The following is a 17,779-nucleotide window of genomic DNA, read 5'->3' on the forward strand; positions in this document are numbered from 1 at the left end:
ATAAATAAATAAATAATTAGTTAGATAAATAAGTTAGAATTAAGAGAATAAAAAAAAATTTATTCCAAAAGGGGGACGTGACCCAACGTTGGGAAAACCAGCTTGCGTAGTAGGCCGAACTCCTGGGCGTGCCAACCGCCTTTCTGGTGCCACTTCTTTATTTGATACCATGGCAGAGGCCAATCCCGCTGGCTCTTCTTTGAAGGCCAAGTCTAAGACACACTATCTTCGCAAAAGGGACAAGGACTCTTCCAGTACCTCTCAAAGAGATGCATTGCGACGCCATAAGGCCCTAGAAAAGGAGTTTAGCAAACGGGCTAGAGAGTCACACTCTATAACACCTGCCTTACCTTCTACCTCCACCCCCCCCCTGCCAAGTCAACCTTCTCCCTCCAGGTGCGGTTCCACCACCCAAGGCCGCCAGCCCACCCATACGCCCGAGGCGACCTTCACGCCAACCGCTGCAGGCCTACGTCCTGAAGATCCTGCTTCAGTCATCATCCCAGATAGTGTTAAAGAGTGGATGCAGTCGGCCATCCGTCAAGGTATAGCCGAAGGAATGCAGCAGCTGTCCAGACCGGACAACCGAGAGAGGACTCCCGAGGTTGGCTCTTTATCCGGAAGGTCTCTCTCCGGACCAGCGTCTCAGCATGGTCAGGTACCTGCCCATATGGATGCCCCATTCCCAGAGGGGGAGGATACTCATGAAGAGGAGGCAGCGGGCTTTGAGCCCTTCGAGGAGGACGAAGGCTCTGATAGAGGGTCCTTACAGTATTCCGAGCCTTTTCTTGAGGCAGACCCCATGGAAGGGGAAATGTCGGAGGATGAGGGCATCCTTCCTGAGCAATCTACTACTGTGGGTCTTTTTAAACCTCATTTATTTAAGTCCTTATTATTCAAGGGAAAGAACGTTTCAGGTCTGACCTCGCAGTCTCCCTCTGACCCTCCTCCATCGAACCCAGAGGATCCGGATGACCTAATGTTCAGGCAGCCGGTGGTAGAAACTGACACTATTCCAACCCCTCCAATCTTTTCAGATTTGGTTGCCAGGCAGTTGGCTTCGGTGGGTCCTTCCCCCGCCCCCTCTAGCCAGGACAAAAGGTTGTTTAACCTTGACCCGGATTTCTCCACTATGCTGGATACCCCGGAGGTGGATGATCCGATTGTAAGACTAGCCTCTTCCTCCAATCCTACCGATGCGCTGGAGGCGTTGAAGCCGGAGGACAAGCGGGCAGAGATGGCGCTCCGGCGAGCGCACCAATCTGATGCTTGGGCCATTCGGTCGGCCACTGCCGCCTCCTTCTTCACCCGGTCTTCCATTAGGTGGCTTAGGCAGCTGAAGCAGCATATCCCCCCAGATAACACCAGGGCCCATCAGGATATTGCGAAGATCACGGCAGCGGCAGAATTTGCAGCCGACGCCACCTTTCATTCTGTTAAGTTTTCATCCCGGGCCATCTCTTCCCACGTTACTGCCAGAAGATTGCTTTGGCTTCGGCACTGGCAGACTGACATCAAAAATAAGTCCAAGTTGGCTTCAGCCCCCGTTTCAAAGGGAAAGCTGTTTGGGCCCGCGCTTGAACCTTTACTCCTGGAAACTCGGAACAAGAAAAAGTTCCTGCCCTCGCTTTTTCGTAGGCAAGAATCTAGGGGATCTCAGCCCTTTCGGAGGGGCTCCTTTCGTCCCCCCTTCCAGTCATCATTCACCCCTAGATTTCAGGGTTCCCCGTCATTCCGGCCATCCTACCAGGACCGGAGTGATTCGGGAGACAGAAGCAGAAGAGGGGGCAGCTACAGAAGGCCCTTTAGGGGTGCCGGGAACAGGGCATCCCGCCGACCCAGATAGGATTGCAGGCTCTTATCCCATAGGCGGCCGCTTCAGGCATTTTGCGGATCAATGGGAGGAATCCACTTCAGACGCCTGGGTCAGAAACTCCGTGCGTTTTGGCCTGGCTCTGCAGTTTCGTACTTCCCTGCCTGAACATTTCAGGATTTCACCCATCTCCAGGGATCCTACTAAGCGGGCCCTTATGGCCTCCGCCATCAAACATCTGTCTGATATTAGGGCCATCCAACCTGTGCCAACTTCACAACGAGGAAAGGGTTTTTATTCCCTCTTATTCTTGGTGCCTAAGCACTCCGGGGGTTGGAGACCCATTTTGGACCTTAAGAGGCTCAATCGCTTTGTCATACACCATAAGTTCAAAATGCAGACTCTACAATCTATTTTGCAAAGCATCAGAAAAGGGGATTGGCTTATGTCTGTTGACCTCTCCGAGGCTTATCTCCATATTCCCATCCATCCCTCGTATTCCAAATATCTGAGATTTTGCTATAATAATCAGCATTTCCAGTATGTAGCCCTTCCCTTTGGCCTCGTCTCGGCCCCGAGATCCTTCACTAAGGTGTTGGCGGCTCTAGCAACTCACCTTAGACAGGTTCCCATACGTATCCATTGCTACCTTGACGATATCCTTGTCGTATCCCCTTCCCGACATCAAGCCGAGAGTGATACTAACATTACCCTCTCGGTTCTCCAGGCCCATGGCTTTTTAGTCAATTGGGAGAAAAGTCAGCTTAGCCCTTCCACCCGCATAGCCCACCTAGGGGCTGTGATTGATTCTGTTGAAGGGAAAGTTTTCCTCTCTCAGGAGAGGCTCATTAGTATCCACACATCTATCAGGGCTATCCGGCGAACCGGGAAAGCATCTTTGCTCAGTCAATCCAAGCTACTTGGAAAGCTGGTTTCTTGCATCTCTATTATCCCTTGGGCTCGCTTGCATTCCAGATCCTTGCAGTGGTTCCTCCTGCCATACCAGCGTTCAGGAAGGAGCACATCAGGTCTTGTGGTGAAAGTGCCTCCAAGGGTCCTCGCCTCCCTCCTATGGTGGACACGTCCATCTGTCAACTCAGGACATCTATTCAAGGAGCCTCAAAGGGTCACTCTCACGATGGACGCAAGTCTTTCCGGATGGGGGGCTCACCTGCAGTCTCTATCGGCCCAGGGAGTTTGGTCTCCTGCAGAGCGAAACCGAAACATCAACTGGTTAGAGCTTCGCGCAGTGTACTTGGCCCTGCGAGCTTTCATTCCTCAAGTGAGAGGGCGCCATGTCCTGGTCCTTATGGACAACACTACGACCAAGGCCCACATCAACCGTCAAGGGGGTACCCATTCCATTCTCCTCGTGAGGGAGGCAGAGCGGCTGTGTCGGTGGGCAGAAGCGCACCTGTTGTCCATCAGAGCGGAACACATTTCCGGAACCTCCAACGTCCAAGCAGACTGGCTCAGCAGGGCCACGCTGGACCAAGCAGAGTGGCGTCTGCACCCACGCCTGTTCAGAGAGGCAGCAGCCAGGTTCGGCCAGCCTTTGGTAGACCTGTTTGCATCTCCACTCAACGCGCAAACGCCAAGGTTCTTTTCTCGTTATCCCTCCAACGGGGCAGAGAATCACGACGCCCTGCATTGCCCGTGGCCTCCCGGGCTTCTGTACGCCTTCCCTCCACTTCTGTTGACTCCCAGGGTGATTCGGAAATTAATATTCGAGAGAGCAGAGGTCCTCTTGGTGGCACCATATTGGCCCAGGAGACCGTGGTTTGCGGACCTTCGCAATCTGTCGATAGCCCCGCCGTGGAGGATTCCGCTAGAGCAGATCTCTCTGTCACAAGGCCCACTACTTCACCCAGAGCCACAGTGGCTTCAGTTAGCCGTTTGGAGGTTGAGCGGGAAAGGCTAATTGAGGAGGGCTTGTCAGCCCAGGTCATTAATACCATTTTGGCTGCTAGGAGACCTTCTACTACCCGTATCTATGATGCAACCTGGAACAGTTTTTGTAAGTGGTGCCACAAATCATTCATCGATCCACGTTCTCCTTCAATTGCCCAGATCCTGGGCTTTCTGCAAAACGGCCTAGATGGGGGCTTATCACCCAATACCTTGAGGAGACAGGTCGCGGCTCTCTCAACGGTGGTTGCTGGTGGCCCATTCGGCCCTCTTTCCCACCACCCTCGAATTAAGGCCTTTCTTAAAGGGGCTTCCAACTTGCGTCCTCCAGTGGTGCACAGATACCCGACATGGGACCTTAACAAAGTTCTCTTGGCCTTGACTAAGCCTCCATTTGAGCCTCTCAGGGAGGCAACACTTCAATTTCTTACCTTTAAAGTAGTTTTTCTGGTGGCAATAACCTCAGCCAGAAGGATATCTGAAATTGCAGCTCTATCCGTGAGAAAGGATCTGTGTATTTTTCATTCTGATCGGGTGGTTTTGAGACCAGACCCTTCCTTTCTACCAAAAATCAACTCAGCATTCCACAGGGCGCAGGAGTTGGTCCTCCCTAATTTCTGTCCAAAGCCTCTGCATGAAAGAGAAAGACAGTGGCACACTCTCAATGTTCGTAGGGCGTTGCGTATTTACATCTATCGCACACGGTCCATCAGGAAATCAGAGTCTCTGTTTCTGTCCTTTCAGCCAAAGACGTTAGGTTGCAAGGTCTCCCCATCCACAGTGGGCCGTTGGATTAGAGCCACCATATCCAAGGCCTATTTGGTTCAGGCTCTTCCAGTCCCCAGTGGAATAACCGCCCACTCTACCAGGAGTGCTGCTACATCAGTAGCCTGGGCCACTCAGGCTTCCATTCTTGACATTTGCCGGGCTGCCACCTGGGCTTCCCTGTCACCCTTCATACGTCACTATAAAATTGATACCTACGCTTCAGCTGAAGCATCCTTTGGCAGGCGAGTCCTGCAGCAAGTGGCGAGAGATACCCAGGAGATTCCGACCCAGACGGAGTCCCGCCCGTAGGACACACATGCTTTGGTATGTCCCACTCTCTGGATGCTCGCAGCAGTTCTATGGAGAATGGGCGTTGGTTCTTACCTGATACGCCTCTTCTCGTGGAACTGCGTAGAGCATCCAGCCCCACCCTGTTTGGTCCGTCTGGTGGGGAACCCTGTTTCGGCCAATGACATTATTGTATATAGTTGAGTTTGTTCTATAGTTAAGATTAGAGGGTGTTGTTGTCCTCTCGTCTTCGCAAAACTGGGGGAACGCAGGGAGGAGTCACGTGGAGGAAGGAGGAGCGTTCCCTAATTATAACTCAGCCTGTGAGAAGTGAAGACTGGAGCACCTCCCACTCTCTGGATGCTCTACGCAGTTCCACGAGAAGAGGCGTATCAGGTAAGAACCAACACCCATTTTCACATAATTTTAGAAACTACCTAAATTTTCTTGAAGGGTTTGTTCAATTGAGTGAATAATAACTATGATGACAAATGTCCCCTTCTAAAAACCATTGCTGTTACAACACAGGAATAGTTTCTCTCCCTTGTGACCATCCACAGTTGAATTTTAAGAGAGAGTAGCAGAAGATAATATATGTAACTCAGGGTTGAATTGGTTGAATTCTTGGTGCTTTCTGAGCTTGGTTGTTTGTTTACAGATATTTCATTACCCAACTAGGTAACATCAGTGCCTTCATCAGAGAGTTATTGATTATTCTTTACTTCTTAACTAATTATGCTAATTACATGAATTTCAAAGCATGGCATACATATAGTTCTGTATTGTCATAAAATTTAGATTTTATGAAACCATTTCTCAATAAATTTCTTTTTTTTAAATTACACAATATAATTAGTTTATATCTAATTAACAGGGTCCCTGGGATCCTTATATTCTTTCTAGTTCTTTTCCCGCAATATATTCCTGCTAAGCTATTATGCTATTACCTTAGCCAAAAACAGAAACTGCATACACACAAACCCACACACTCATGAGCAAAACAAGTTAGAAGAGGGGATATTTAATATAGTATAAGTCAGAGTTGCCTTAGTAGAAAGCAACATTCAGCCAATATGGGCTAATTTCTTAAGGTAAGCAGAGTCAGAAGTGGTTGGTATTTGGATCAGAAATTTCCTGGAGAATTTATGATTTTTGGTTAGATTGAAAAATAAAAAAAATCTCACAAAGCAATAAAGGAAATCCATAACGTTTCTTACCAGGTTTATGCAGACATCAGAAAATATACTTGATTCCATTTTTATTTTGGCTCCATTTTATGCTAAAACTCAATATTCCAACTAACACTGAGCTGCTTAATATTTTCAGATGCAGACGGAAACTTGTGTAAAAATTACCAGCTCCTGTCAGTAATTTTAACCATGCACCGACTTATCATCTCCTCCTCTGATATACTGCGAAAACTAATAGATCTATATCCTTTTATATTTTTCAATTAATCCTTAACTGCTGATCTAAAGCTGTGACAACACAATGATTTGAAAATAATATTAAAACAAAATATGTTTTCTTTATATTAGAAATAGTATGTGTGTAAATCTCTATATTATTTTATATATTTAATTAAATAAATCAGGTCTCAAATATTCTTGATCTTATTTCAATCTGTGATTTTGAAAAATCTGAGCTTCAATTAGTAATAACAGTAATGGCTGTATAGACTAAATTTTCATACTGTAAAAATATTGTAACTGTTGTATGTCTGTGTTTCTACTTCTCTTCCCTCCCCAACCTTGTATTACTTGGCAATGTATCCTTAAAGTATTTTCCAAGCAGATTTTGTCTGTTTCAAAATGCAAAGTTTACATTTGCCAAACTATTCTGCATTGTTTTCAGTTTCTGTTTATATTAATTTGCCCCACATATTTTTTGTGTGGATTTTATTCACAAACTTTGTTTAATTTCAACTTTCTAATAATATATTTGATCAGCTTATTCCCTCATGTAGAGTTTTAATATATCAAGCACCTAGTCTTTTGTCATACTTTTGAAATTAAAGTAGATGTTAAGTGCAAGATATTTTTAATCAAAATAAAAACAGATGTAGGTTACAAAAAAAATGAATGTTGGGTTAGGTAGGACCACATAACAAGGGATTTCTAATTATCAAAATGCAAAAGAAAAAAAATGAACTTTACAGTTGAATTAGAAATAGAAGACTGGTTGTTCTATTTATTTTCTTTGCAGGTATTTTGAGAGCCCTTGGTGCAAGCTAACACTACATGTACCTGATATGATTCAGTCTGTATATCTGTAGAATCACTGATATTCTTTTCTTTTCTATAACTGGGTCCTTTTTTATTTCTTGATTTTAATCACCTGGTCTGCTGTTGGGCTCTTTTAAGCTTTTCCATTTTTCCTCATGATTGTGTATGTATTTCTTCTTGTTTTTAAAGTATAAAAAGAATTGGTTCTAATCTGCAAAAAAATGAAAAAAAATCTACTTATCATGAGGAGCACTCCCAGTCCAAATAAACATGCAAAACATATCTAAATTAGAGGAATAGGTCGTGATTATCTAAACAAAAATAGGCACTTGGAGTTCATATGTAACCATCAGAACTATATTGTACCCTTCCTGGTTGCCAAATTTTAGCAACATAATTTGAATTCTTTTTCAAATTTTTGGTTAGGTTTGAAGATGGAAGTGGGAAGAGATTGCTTGTGGGTATTCTTCTCCCATCTAACCTTTTCAAGCCAATACTCCTGGCCAAGAAAGGGGAATTAAAAAGATGTCTCAGCATAATAAGAAAACTACTTATAGCTCTTCAGACACTTAAAAGGCTGAGTTGCTTTCTCAGTGGCATATATTCTTATGATTATTTCCGCCCAAAATGTCTGATTTTTAATTGGTCTTTCTTTTCTATTTGATAGCTCAAATTCCTTTGTATATTTTTTTTCTAGACATCAGGAATTTGCATTCTGGGGATAAAATTCTGAAAGAATTTACTTATTCTCCACTGAGCTGAAGGGAGAATCCAGGATGGCTAGTCTCTAGTCTCATAGCTCTGCAGACTGAGTTGAAAACTGAGGACACCCCCCCCTCCCTTGGTAACGGTCTGCAGTTCTTTACTTGGTCTCAGTGTGTTCAGATCTCCCTTAAATGGGCTCTGAATTGTTTGGATTGTCGAAGAATATTCAACCCCTGGATATATGTTTTTTTCGTTAAAGATCTTAGCACAGGTTTGACAGCTAGCCATTTTTTAGCAGTTTTTTTTTATTTTTGCGCCTTTTTCCTTTTGCATTTTTTAAAGCTTTTAATTATTTTTTAAAATCTTTCTTTGCTGGTATACTGGTTTTTATGGTATTGGTTGGTCGGGTTGTGGTTGGAGGTATCCCTGAGAGCCCGTGTGGCCGGGCTGGGGGCAGGAGTCAGTGCCTTCTTTAGGTCTCTTTTTCCCGTGCTGTTCCTCTTAGTTTGGTTTGTCGCAGCAGCCGCGAGGCGTGCCAGACCCTTTTTGGCTTGAGCGGCAATTTCTGATGATTAGGGACAATTCTGCAGCTTGACTCTAGGATTGTTCCTAGTGGGGGTAATAGCCATCTGGATTGATCCAGACCCCCTTGACCAGTCAGCAGAGCACCATGGCAGCTGTGAGGCTCTTGAACCTTCCAGAGTTATTACGGTGCAGCCAGCATTTTGTCTCGGAAGTGGCTGATCTGTCAGGGCTTGTGGCATTTTTTTTTCTTCTGATCCTTTATTAAAATTGTGGAGCTGTGCTGAGCTCACCACTTCTTGGTCGCACTTGCCTCCTGAAGTGGTGGACAGCTGCTTTAGGCAGAGCAGACAGCCTTTGACTAAAGAATTTTGTTTTTATTTTTCTTCTTTCGTCTTTTCTCTCTCCCTCTGTCAGTGACAGTTATTTTTGGCGGGCTCGGGCAGCAGCTAGAATTAGAGACAGGCCCTAGCCCCCAAAAGACCTTCTAGGGCAGAGGAAAGACAGGCTAGGCACAGACAGAAGGCCTTGGATAAAGAATTCGACAAGGCTGTGAGGGAATCCAAGATGGCTGACAGGGCATTTCTCCTATGATTCCCCAGGATAGCAGGCAGCAAGACCAATTGCCAGATAGACATTATTTGACTGCCTGGTCACCTGATGGCTCAAGTACCTAAGATTTGCAGGGAAACCTCCAAATTAGGGCAGACGCTGCTCATACTGTTTCTGAGCAATCAGAAAGGATTATGGCTGCTGGATCTGAAGCCCAATCCTCCAGCAGATCCAAGGCTGCACCTGAGGCCATTTTTATGCCTACAGCTGCAGGATGGTGACCTGAGGAAGCCCAGATGCAAGAGATGCCAGCCTTCATGAGAGCCTGTTTTGTGAAGAACAAACAACATCCACGATTATGCTAAGTCAACCTTTATTAACTAGTAATTGTTAACTGTAACATTTAACCGTAAGAATAACTGTAACCGCAGTAACCACAATAGCCGTTACTGTTGCGAGTCGGCTGACAGGCACGAACAATAACTGATGCGGTCTGACAGTTTGCTTTTATATGGCTCGCTGTCAGACTGCTCAGCCAATGAGAATGGACTTCAGTTCCTGCTCAGTTCAGCCGAACGTAACACCCCTTCCCGCCAGTCAAGCACATTCATAGTCATTCAGATAGGCGGGGCGTTGTCTATTCCGGCTGGACCTACGCAACTCGGCTTGCCCAGTCATCTGAGAATGATGGCCTGCAGGGTCAACAGACGATGATGGAGACATCGCTGGACTCCTCTCCTCGTCTGATTCGGACTCAGATGAAGGAACTTCTAAAGGTAGGTCTTCTCTCCTTGACATGTCGGCCACTTTGAGTTCGCATTGCTGTATGTTGGCCGGCTCGCTGTCAGGCGGGTCCTCTGAGAACTCAGCCCAACGCCCCCTTACATGGTCTACATGTCGGCGCCAAACTCGGCCATCCAACAGAGTTATAAGATTTTGGGCCGGTAACTGCCTCTATTTTCCCTGGCAGCCACAATGGATTAAAATTCCGTGCATAAACCAAATCCCCCACTTGGAAAACTCTAACGCCACTAAAAGAATTTAAGGGAACATTTGGGGCATAACTGGGGTGGAGTCTGTCCATATGGTTCCTTAACTTTCGGCCCATTAATAACTCCGCTGGGGAATGATTGGTCACTGTGCTGGGGGTAACGTGTTGCATTAGCAGGTACTTTGCCAACTTAAGAGTGCCAGTCCTCACTCTCTAATCATCCCAGCACTTCCTTGGCGGCCCTCACAGCCCTCTCTGCTTGACCATTAGACACCGGGTGGTAAGGAGTGACAAGGGCATGCCTTATGCCCCGGCCATACCAAGAATAACTCAAAGTTCGCTGTGGTAAACTCTGGACGGTTATCTGACACTAGGATGTCGGGAAAACCATGGGTTGCAAAAAGGCGATCTAATGCCTTGATGATCATCTCTGATGTGGTAGACTTCATGAGGACCAACTCTACCCACTTTGAATATGAGTCCACAATGATAAGGAAGGTGCGACCCTGAAATGGTGCAGCCAGGTCAATATGGACCCTGACCCCTGGCGACTTAGCAGACTCCCATTCCCCAGAAGTAGTGGCTGGAGGTGCCACTCTAGACATTTGGCATGTATGACATGCCCTAACTCTTGTGGTAATATCAGAGTCTATGCCAGGCCACCAAACATAGCTCTGAGCTAAAGCCTTCATAAGGGCTATTCCTGGATGGCCCTCATGCAAGCTGTTTAAAATCTTAGGTCTGAGGATATTGGGAACTAGTACTTTACCTCCCCACAGTAGGCAGCCCTGTTGGGTGGATAATTCATGCTGCTTTGCTCTGAATGACATAAATGGGGCATCTACAGCCTGCTCTGGCCACCCCCTTATCACCCAGCCTAATACCTGTAAGAGAATAATATCATTAGAGGAGGCTTTTGCGACATTTGCGGCTGTAATAGGTAATTGATAATCATCAATTAGTAGTATATGTGAGGAAGGGGCAGGGTCTATAATTTTGTCTGGTAAGGGTCAACGGCTCAATGCGTCCACATGTCCCAGGTGCTTTCTGGCCCTGTATTGCAAGGTATAGGAGTATGCTGCCGAGAATAATGCCCAGCGGGTCATCCTAGGGGACAAAATAGGGGGACTTTGTCAGTCTCTAGCCAGGATACCCAGGAGAGGTTTGTGGTCTGTTATTAAATGGAAGTGACGGCCATAGAGGAATTTGTGGAATCGTTTAACAGAGGCAATGGCTGCCAAAGCTTTCTTATCAATTTGTGAGTAATTTCTTTCTGTTGCTGACATAGTCCTTGAAAAATAAGCTATAGGGGCTTCCACTCCGCTAGGCAATATCTGAGCTAAGACAGAACCTATACCATAAGGAGATGCATTGCAACATAGGATCAAAGGCAATTGGTTATTAAATTGCATCAATACGCTGACAGAAGAAAGCATCGCTTTGATAGCGTCAAAAGAATCCTGCTGTGTTTTGCCCCATGACCATTTAGCTTGAGAGTCTAATAATCTGTGAAGTGGTTCTGCAATAGAAGCCTTGTGCGGAAGAAATGGGGCATAGAAATTTAGGAGACTTAAAAAGGCCTGCAGCTCCTTTTTGTTGGTAGGAACAGGTGCTTTTCTTATGGCTATAACTTTAGAGTCTGTAGGGTGAATCCCTTGGGCATCAATGAGGTATCCTAGGAAGTCCACTTGGGAAACACCAAATTTGCATTTATCTCTCTTTAATTTGAGTCCCAAGTTCGTGAAGCAAGTGAGGACTTGTCTAAGGCATTGCAGGAGGTGTTGCTTGTTTTGTGCCAAAATGATGATGTCATCAAAGTATGGTATAACTCCAGGGATACCTTGCAGCAATCATTCCATAAGGCATTGGAATATACCAGGAGCCACAGATACCCCAAACTGCAGACGTTTACACTTAAACGCTCCCCTATGTGTTACAATGGTTTGGGCCAGAGCAGTTTTTTCAGTGACAGGCAGCTGTTGATATGCTTGGCCCATGTCAAGCTTAGCAAATATGGTGCCCTTTTCCATTGAATGGAGGAGATGTTGAATTACAGGCACAGGATAAGCGTTAATGCACAAAGCTTTATTTAATGTGCTCTTATAGTCCGCACATAATCTGATAGAGCCGTCATGTTTAAGAGCGGTTACTATAGGGGTTTCCCATAGTGCATAATCTACAGGCTCCAGGACCCCTTGTGAGATCAACTTATCAATTTCTGCATCCACTTTTGATTTTAATGCAAAAGGGACATGTCGGGATTTTAATCTGATAGGAGTTACTGCTGGATCTAACGCAAAAGAAATTGGGGTGCCTACATAATGGTCTAACTGGTTGTTGAAAACATCCTTAAATTCAGCTAACAGTGCCTCAACATCTTGGTTTTGAGTGCAATGTATACCTGTCACTTTAAGCCCTAAAGTGTCAAACCAGTCTAGCCCCATTAAACTAGGTAAGGTGCCTTCTACAATAGTAAGGGGTAATTGTCCCTTGAAGTCCTGAAATTTAATTGCAAACTTGCCTGTTCCTATAACTGGTATGTTACGCCCCTGGTAATCTTTGAGAGATAGATTGCAAGGTTGAAGCCGTTTCTTTGAAATGGTCGGAATCAGTCTCTTTAGGGTGCCCCAGGACAGTATGGATAGAGATGAACCGGTGTCAATCTCCATTGGACAGTCTTTACCTTCTAACAAGATGGTTACATGAAGCTTATTAATGTTTAGCTGTTGTGGAAAATTGTTGAGAGAGTCAGTGGAAGATGCTCTAGTCACAGTAAAACACTCATCCTTTTGTTTTTGGAATCTGTTTGGCAGCTGAGGCTGCAATTGTGTTCTCTTTCAGATTTGCAGACCCTGGCTATATGGCCCTTTCACTGGCAATTTAAACAAATAGCATTTCTAAACCGGCAGACAGATTTTAAATGATTACCCCCACAACTTAAACAAACGACATGTGCTGTAGGAAGTTGTTGTGGTTTGCTCCCTGGGTTCCAGCCTTTTTGTTGCTGCAGTTGTTGGCGATTGGAGAGGCGATTAACATCTTCGCTATAATCTAATAATTCATCAGGGGTAAACTCTTCAAAATGAACAGTAGCATTTGGTTTAGCCCCTGGATTGCTAATTGTGCCTTGGATCTCAGCCGCAGAGAGATTGGACATCTCAGTTGCTTGAGCCTCTTCAATTGCCATTTTTAAAGTGAGGTCACCTTTTGCTAACAGACGTCTTTGGAGTCTGAGGTCTCTCACTGCACATACTAGTTGATCAAGCAGCATGTCATCAAGCTCTTTAAACCCGCATTGCAATACAGCCGTTCGGAGAGCAGCCATATACATGTGCCCGTCGCTGAAAAGCATGCTGCCTAGCGATTCATGATGGTTTGGGGGCATAATGGTTACTCAGGATTTTCTGGAGGGCTTCCCAGGAAACCGCTTTAACTGATTGCGGTGCCAATAAAGTGGTGGCAGTGTCGAAGACAGCTGCTCCACAGAAGCTTAGGAAATAAGCTTTTTTCCTGTGATTTGCTATGTCCGCCAAATCCGCAGCATCTAAAAAGCACTCGAAACGGTTAATGTAGGAATACCACGTCTCCATTGTAGGGTTGAAACACGGGAATGTTGGAGTGGAGGACATCTCATCATCTGGTTGAGGTAACTTCACTGCGCACTCCGACTCCTTGAGATTTCTGTGTGCCTTCACTGCGTCGATCCCATCCTCATCGCCAGTTTTGTGAGGCACAAACGACGTCCACAATTATGCTAAGTCAACCTTTATTAACTAGTAATTGTTAACTGTAACATTTAACCATAAGAATAATTGTAACCGCGGTAACCGCAATTGCCGTTACTGTTGCGAGTTGGCTGACAGGCACGAGCAATAACCGACGCAGTCTGACAGCTCGCTTTTATATGGCTTGCTGTCAGACTGCTCAGCCAATGAGAATGGACTTCAGTTCCTGCTCAGCTCAGCCAAACGTAACAGCCTGGATCTCCCAGGCAGTTAGGCAAGATTTTCAAGGGTTTGGATGCTAACAGAGGCATTCCTCAGGGGTATGGCTATGCAGAGCAGCTGATCTACCACAGAGATCATTCCTCATCCCCTTCAGGAAGGAGCCAGACTTATGTCTCCGAAATGGATCTCCCACCGGAAAGGAACTTTTCGTACAATGAGTCAGAGGTAGCAGATCCCCCCTCATTTAAAGGCCTTTTCCAGCTGGCTCTTTTTAAGACTCTGCTGGTTAAGACTAAGAGCACGGCCCATCTAAAGAAGGACACGGTCACCCGAGATCCTCCCCCAGAGGGAGAAGAGCAGGAGGATTATTTATTCACTGAAAAAACATCAGTGATGGACACTGTGCCTGTGTCCCAGATGTTTTTGAATGTGATTAAAAGACAGTGGGACTGCCTGGGGGTGTACACTCATCCTAGTGGCTCAGAGACGACCCTATTTAATGTGGACCAAGACCTTTTAGACATTATTGAAGTGCCAAAGGTAGATGGTCCAGTGGTGGCCCTAGCAGTCATCCCACCTGATGCGGAGGATGTTTTAAAGAGGGAGGACCGGAAGGAAGAGATGGCACTCCACCGAGCCATCAAGCCAATGCCTGGGCCATCAGAGCATCCACAACTACGTCATTTTTCACACGTGTCTCTTTGAGGTGGCTGAGGCAGTTGCAGGGCAGAATTCCACCTGAGGACCTTAGGATGCATCAGGACCTGAACAAGATAATTGCTGCAGCTCAATTAACTACCGGTGCCACCCTCACCTCAGCCAAATTTTTGTCCAGAGCCATGGCCTCATCCGTAACAGCACGTAGACTCCTCTGGCTAAGAAATTGGCAGATGGATGCCAGGAACAAATGGAAGCTGCCGTCAGTTCTTTTTAAGGGAGAGAAGCTTTTTGGGGAGGCCCTGGACCCCTTTTTAATGGAGACCAGGGACAAGTGGAAAATCCTGCCCTCCCAAGGGAGGTGTTTTGATTACAGGTCTCCGCCCTATTACAGGAAGCCCTCCTTTAAACAGGGAGGCTGGGGCAAGCTTTCCCCATCAAACTAGATCCTTCTTCCAATGATCCTTCTCTCAGGCCGATAGACCGGCTTTTACTTCCAAAGGGCGTCAGATGCCAGAGGGCAAGAGGTCATTCCGGGGATCCAGCGGAACTTTTAGATGCAACAAGTGACGCCAAAGCCATTTATCCCATAGAGGGGCATCTGGGTCTATTCTGGCAGAAGTGGGAAGAGACCATGATGGACACTTAGATCCTGACAACATTAAGATCAGGTCTCTCCCTGGAGTTTCTTTCCTCTCCCCCAGAGCCTTTGTGTGCTGCTCCGTCTGTAGGGACCCCTCAAAGAGGGATCTCATGGAATCGGCGATTCAGCATCTGTTGGACATTCATGCCATCTGGCCGATTCCAGTAGACCAGAAGAGATGGGTTTACTTAATTTTGTTTGTGATTCCAAAGGCCTTGGGGTGGTGGTGGTGAGCAGTCCTCAACTTGAAAGGGCTCAACAGGCATCTAATATACTGAAGGTTTAAGATGCACTCCCTCCAATCCATCCAAGAGGGACTTCGGGAGGGAGATTTTTTGGCTTCGGTAGACCTGACTTAGGCCTACCTCCATGTACCCATCCACCCCAACCACCGTCAGTTCCAGAGGTTTTGCTATAGCAGCTGCCATTTTCAATACAGAGCTCTCCATTTGGCCTGTCATCAGCCCCACAGACATTTACCAAGCTCCTGGAGGCCGTAGCGGCATACCTCAGGTCCTTACCCATAAAGATCCAGTGCTATCTGGATGACATCCTGATAGCATCCTCTCCCCGACCCCAGGCAGAGGAGGATCTGATGTCTACAATCAGAATACTTCAAGAGCACGGGTTCTCGATAAACTTCGATAAATACCATTTAGTCCCATCGATTCGTCTCTTGTATTTGGGGGCAATCATAGACGCTTTGGTGGGTCAAGTCTTCCTCTCCCAGGAGCATCGAGACAGCATAAGGGACATGACATCACAGATCCTGTCCAACAGAGAGGCTCCTATCATCTTGCTGTCTCAACTTCTTGGCAAGATGATATCGTGCATCGGCATTGTCCTAGGCCATGGATCAGGGTGTTTGTACAGGGAGCCCCAGAGGATTACCATCACCACCGACACCAGTCTGTACAGTTGGGGGGCTCACCTAGGAGTCGAGGTTACCCAGGGGCAGTGGTCACAGGAAGAGCTCACCCACAACATAAATTGGCTGGAGCTCAGGGCTGCCTGCTTAGCTCTCAAGGGTCTAAGACTGACACTCCTACCTGACATTCCTCAGGTAGTCAAAGGGAGAATCCAGTCCCACCCTGTACTCTGTCTGGTCAGAGTAAGGAGGAAATGGGTTTTTTTTGTATCATCAAGTAGAGTGTCTTTCAGAAGATGATGAACAGCTGAATTCACTTCGACATTGTTCAGAACCGGGGACTGTTACTGGGGGGGGGGGGGGGTTCCTCAGATTTCAACTTGGTCTGCAGAGCTATGAGACTAGAGACTATCCATCCTGGATTCTCCCTTCAACTCCATGTGAAGAGGCGTGTCAGGTAGGACCACTCCATTTTTGTAATAATATCATGATGGAAATTATGCAATATGCATAGTTTGCAGAATGATATAATGATGCAAATGATATCACTGCAAATTATATGCTTCCACATTTGACAGATATTTGTGAATAACCTAATATAAAAACAGTTTCTGTTCTAATTAAAATGGTATATTTACATTGTTAACATGGCATTTAATTTCTTATTTTTCTTGGGTTTTAACATTTTCCTTAGCATATACCTACATATATGGGTGCCTTGGAAAATAATTCTTTGCTCTGCTGTAAGATATGTTACCTTGTGAGGTGAGAACACGTTTATTTATAAGAATTAACCTGCAAAATCTCAGTTTACTGGACCTCAGTGCAGTAATTTTTGCATAAAATGGAGCAGATTTCTGTGGCAAGTCATGTAATTTGCATAATACCATCAGTTTGCAAATCAAAAATCAGGTAATTTATATCATTTTATTTCAGCTTGCAGGTTTATGTATTGACATCTTTATGCAATTGAACAAAATTTCTACAATGACATATATATTTAACCGACATATAATTTGCTATTTTGTAAATCCTTGTGAATATCCCAGAGCCATCTTTCTTTTTTCTCTCTCTTTGTTTCTGCACATGCAGCTGAATATACTGATAGTCTTGGCCCTATGCATTATACTTTAGATTGTTACAAATACAATTTTAAGCATACTTAACTGGTCATGGTACTAAAATTGATAGAGATAAATTTTGAGAAAACCTCCATAAGATAATACTGTAAGAAATGGAGAGCAATCTTGTTGTAACCTTAACCTAATACGGAACCATATTTTAGCTGTTAATTCCTTTGAAATCACAGCATTTTAAATTATATATACAAACAGAAAATTGCTCAGGAAATGCAATAGTCATGCATTTAAATTCAAAAAGAAATATTTCCCAGAAATTAGTAGAAATAGAACTCAAAAGTCTGAAGCAACCACAAATTAAGAAGGAATTTGAGGAATACACTGCTAAAAGTGAAAATGCCAAGTATTATATTGCAACTAACATATAAATAATGTATGAAAGTAAAAAAAATGAAGAGAAACTGAAGATGCAGTTTGCTTTAGTCATAAGTAGAAATCAAATCTATATATATATTTTGCCAGATATTTGAAAGATATTTAATTAAATAAAATTAACACTGCCATTACATATTTTTTATGCTACATTCATTTGCAATGCCTTAAAGAAGTACATATATAAAATATATGATAGGATAATAGGATAATATTCTTACTTGCATAAATACAAAGTTTCCTTATGCCTAGCCGGTATAATTGATGAAAACTTTAATTAGACAAAACAGATTGTCTAACTAATTAGACAAAACAGACCGTGAATTTGTGAGATGGTTCTGTTATTAACATCTTTCCATCTATTATTTTCTTCACGTTTAG

General features: G+C 44.9%; 2 protein-coding genes and 1 long non-coding RNA gene across 5 annotated transcripts in view; 2 read left to right on the forward strand and 1 right to left on the reverse strand.

Annotated features, from left to right (window-relative positions):
* The window catches only part of LOC148133404 (uncharacterized), a 240,444-nt gene that overhangs the window by 191,005 nt on the left and 31,660 nt on the right, over nucleotides 1-17,779 (reverse strand). The gene's annotated exons all lie outside the window — the stretch shown is intronic.
* Nucleotides 1-17,779, forward strand: part of RASGRP1 (RAS guanyl releasing protein 1) — a 58,992-nt gene that overhangs the window by 11,913 nt on the left and 29,300 nt on the right. For 2 of the 3 annotated variants that reach the window (XM_087951737.1, XM_087951736.1), the window contains exon 1: nucleotides 16,593-16,652. The exons of the other annotated variant lie outside the window; for it this stretch is intronic. In XM_087951737.1, coding sequence (XP_087807863.1) covers nucleotides 16,597-16,652 — 56 coding nt within the window. In that variant the 5' untranslated portion in view covers nucleotides 16,593-16,596. Of the gene's footprint in view, nucleotides 1-16,592; nucleotides 16,653-17,779 lie in introns of those variants that run through there. 3 annotated transcript variants of the gene reach the window in all.
* On the forward strand, nucleotides 160-1,846 carry LOC148133405 (uncharacterized). The gene has a single exon (XM_087949605.1). It carries the CDS (start codon nucleotides 170-172, stop codon nucleotides 1,844-1,846), a length of 1,677 nt encoding a protein of 558 aa, XP_087805731.1. The 5' UTR covers nucleotides 160-169.

The sequence above is a fragment of the Notechis scutatus genome, chromosome 1 (assembly GCF_049901735.1).
Source record: "Notechis scutatus isolate UNSWTSFEM ecotype Mainland chromosome 1, rNotScu1.2, whole genome shotgun sequence".
NCBI lineage: Eukaryota > Metazoa > Chordata > Lepidosauria > Squamata > Elapidae > Notechis > Notechis scutatus.

Excerpts from the sequence above, each read along its gene's own strand:
- LOC148133405 (XM_087949605.1), top strand. The coding sequence starts at position 170 with ATGGCAGAGGCCAATCCCGCTGGCTCTTCTTTGAAGGCCAAGTCTAAG.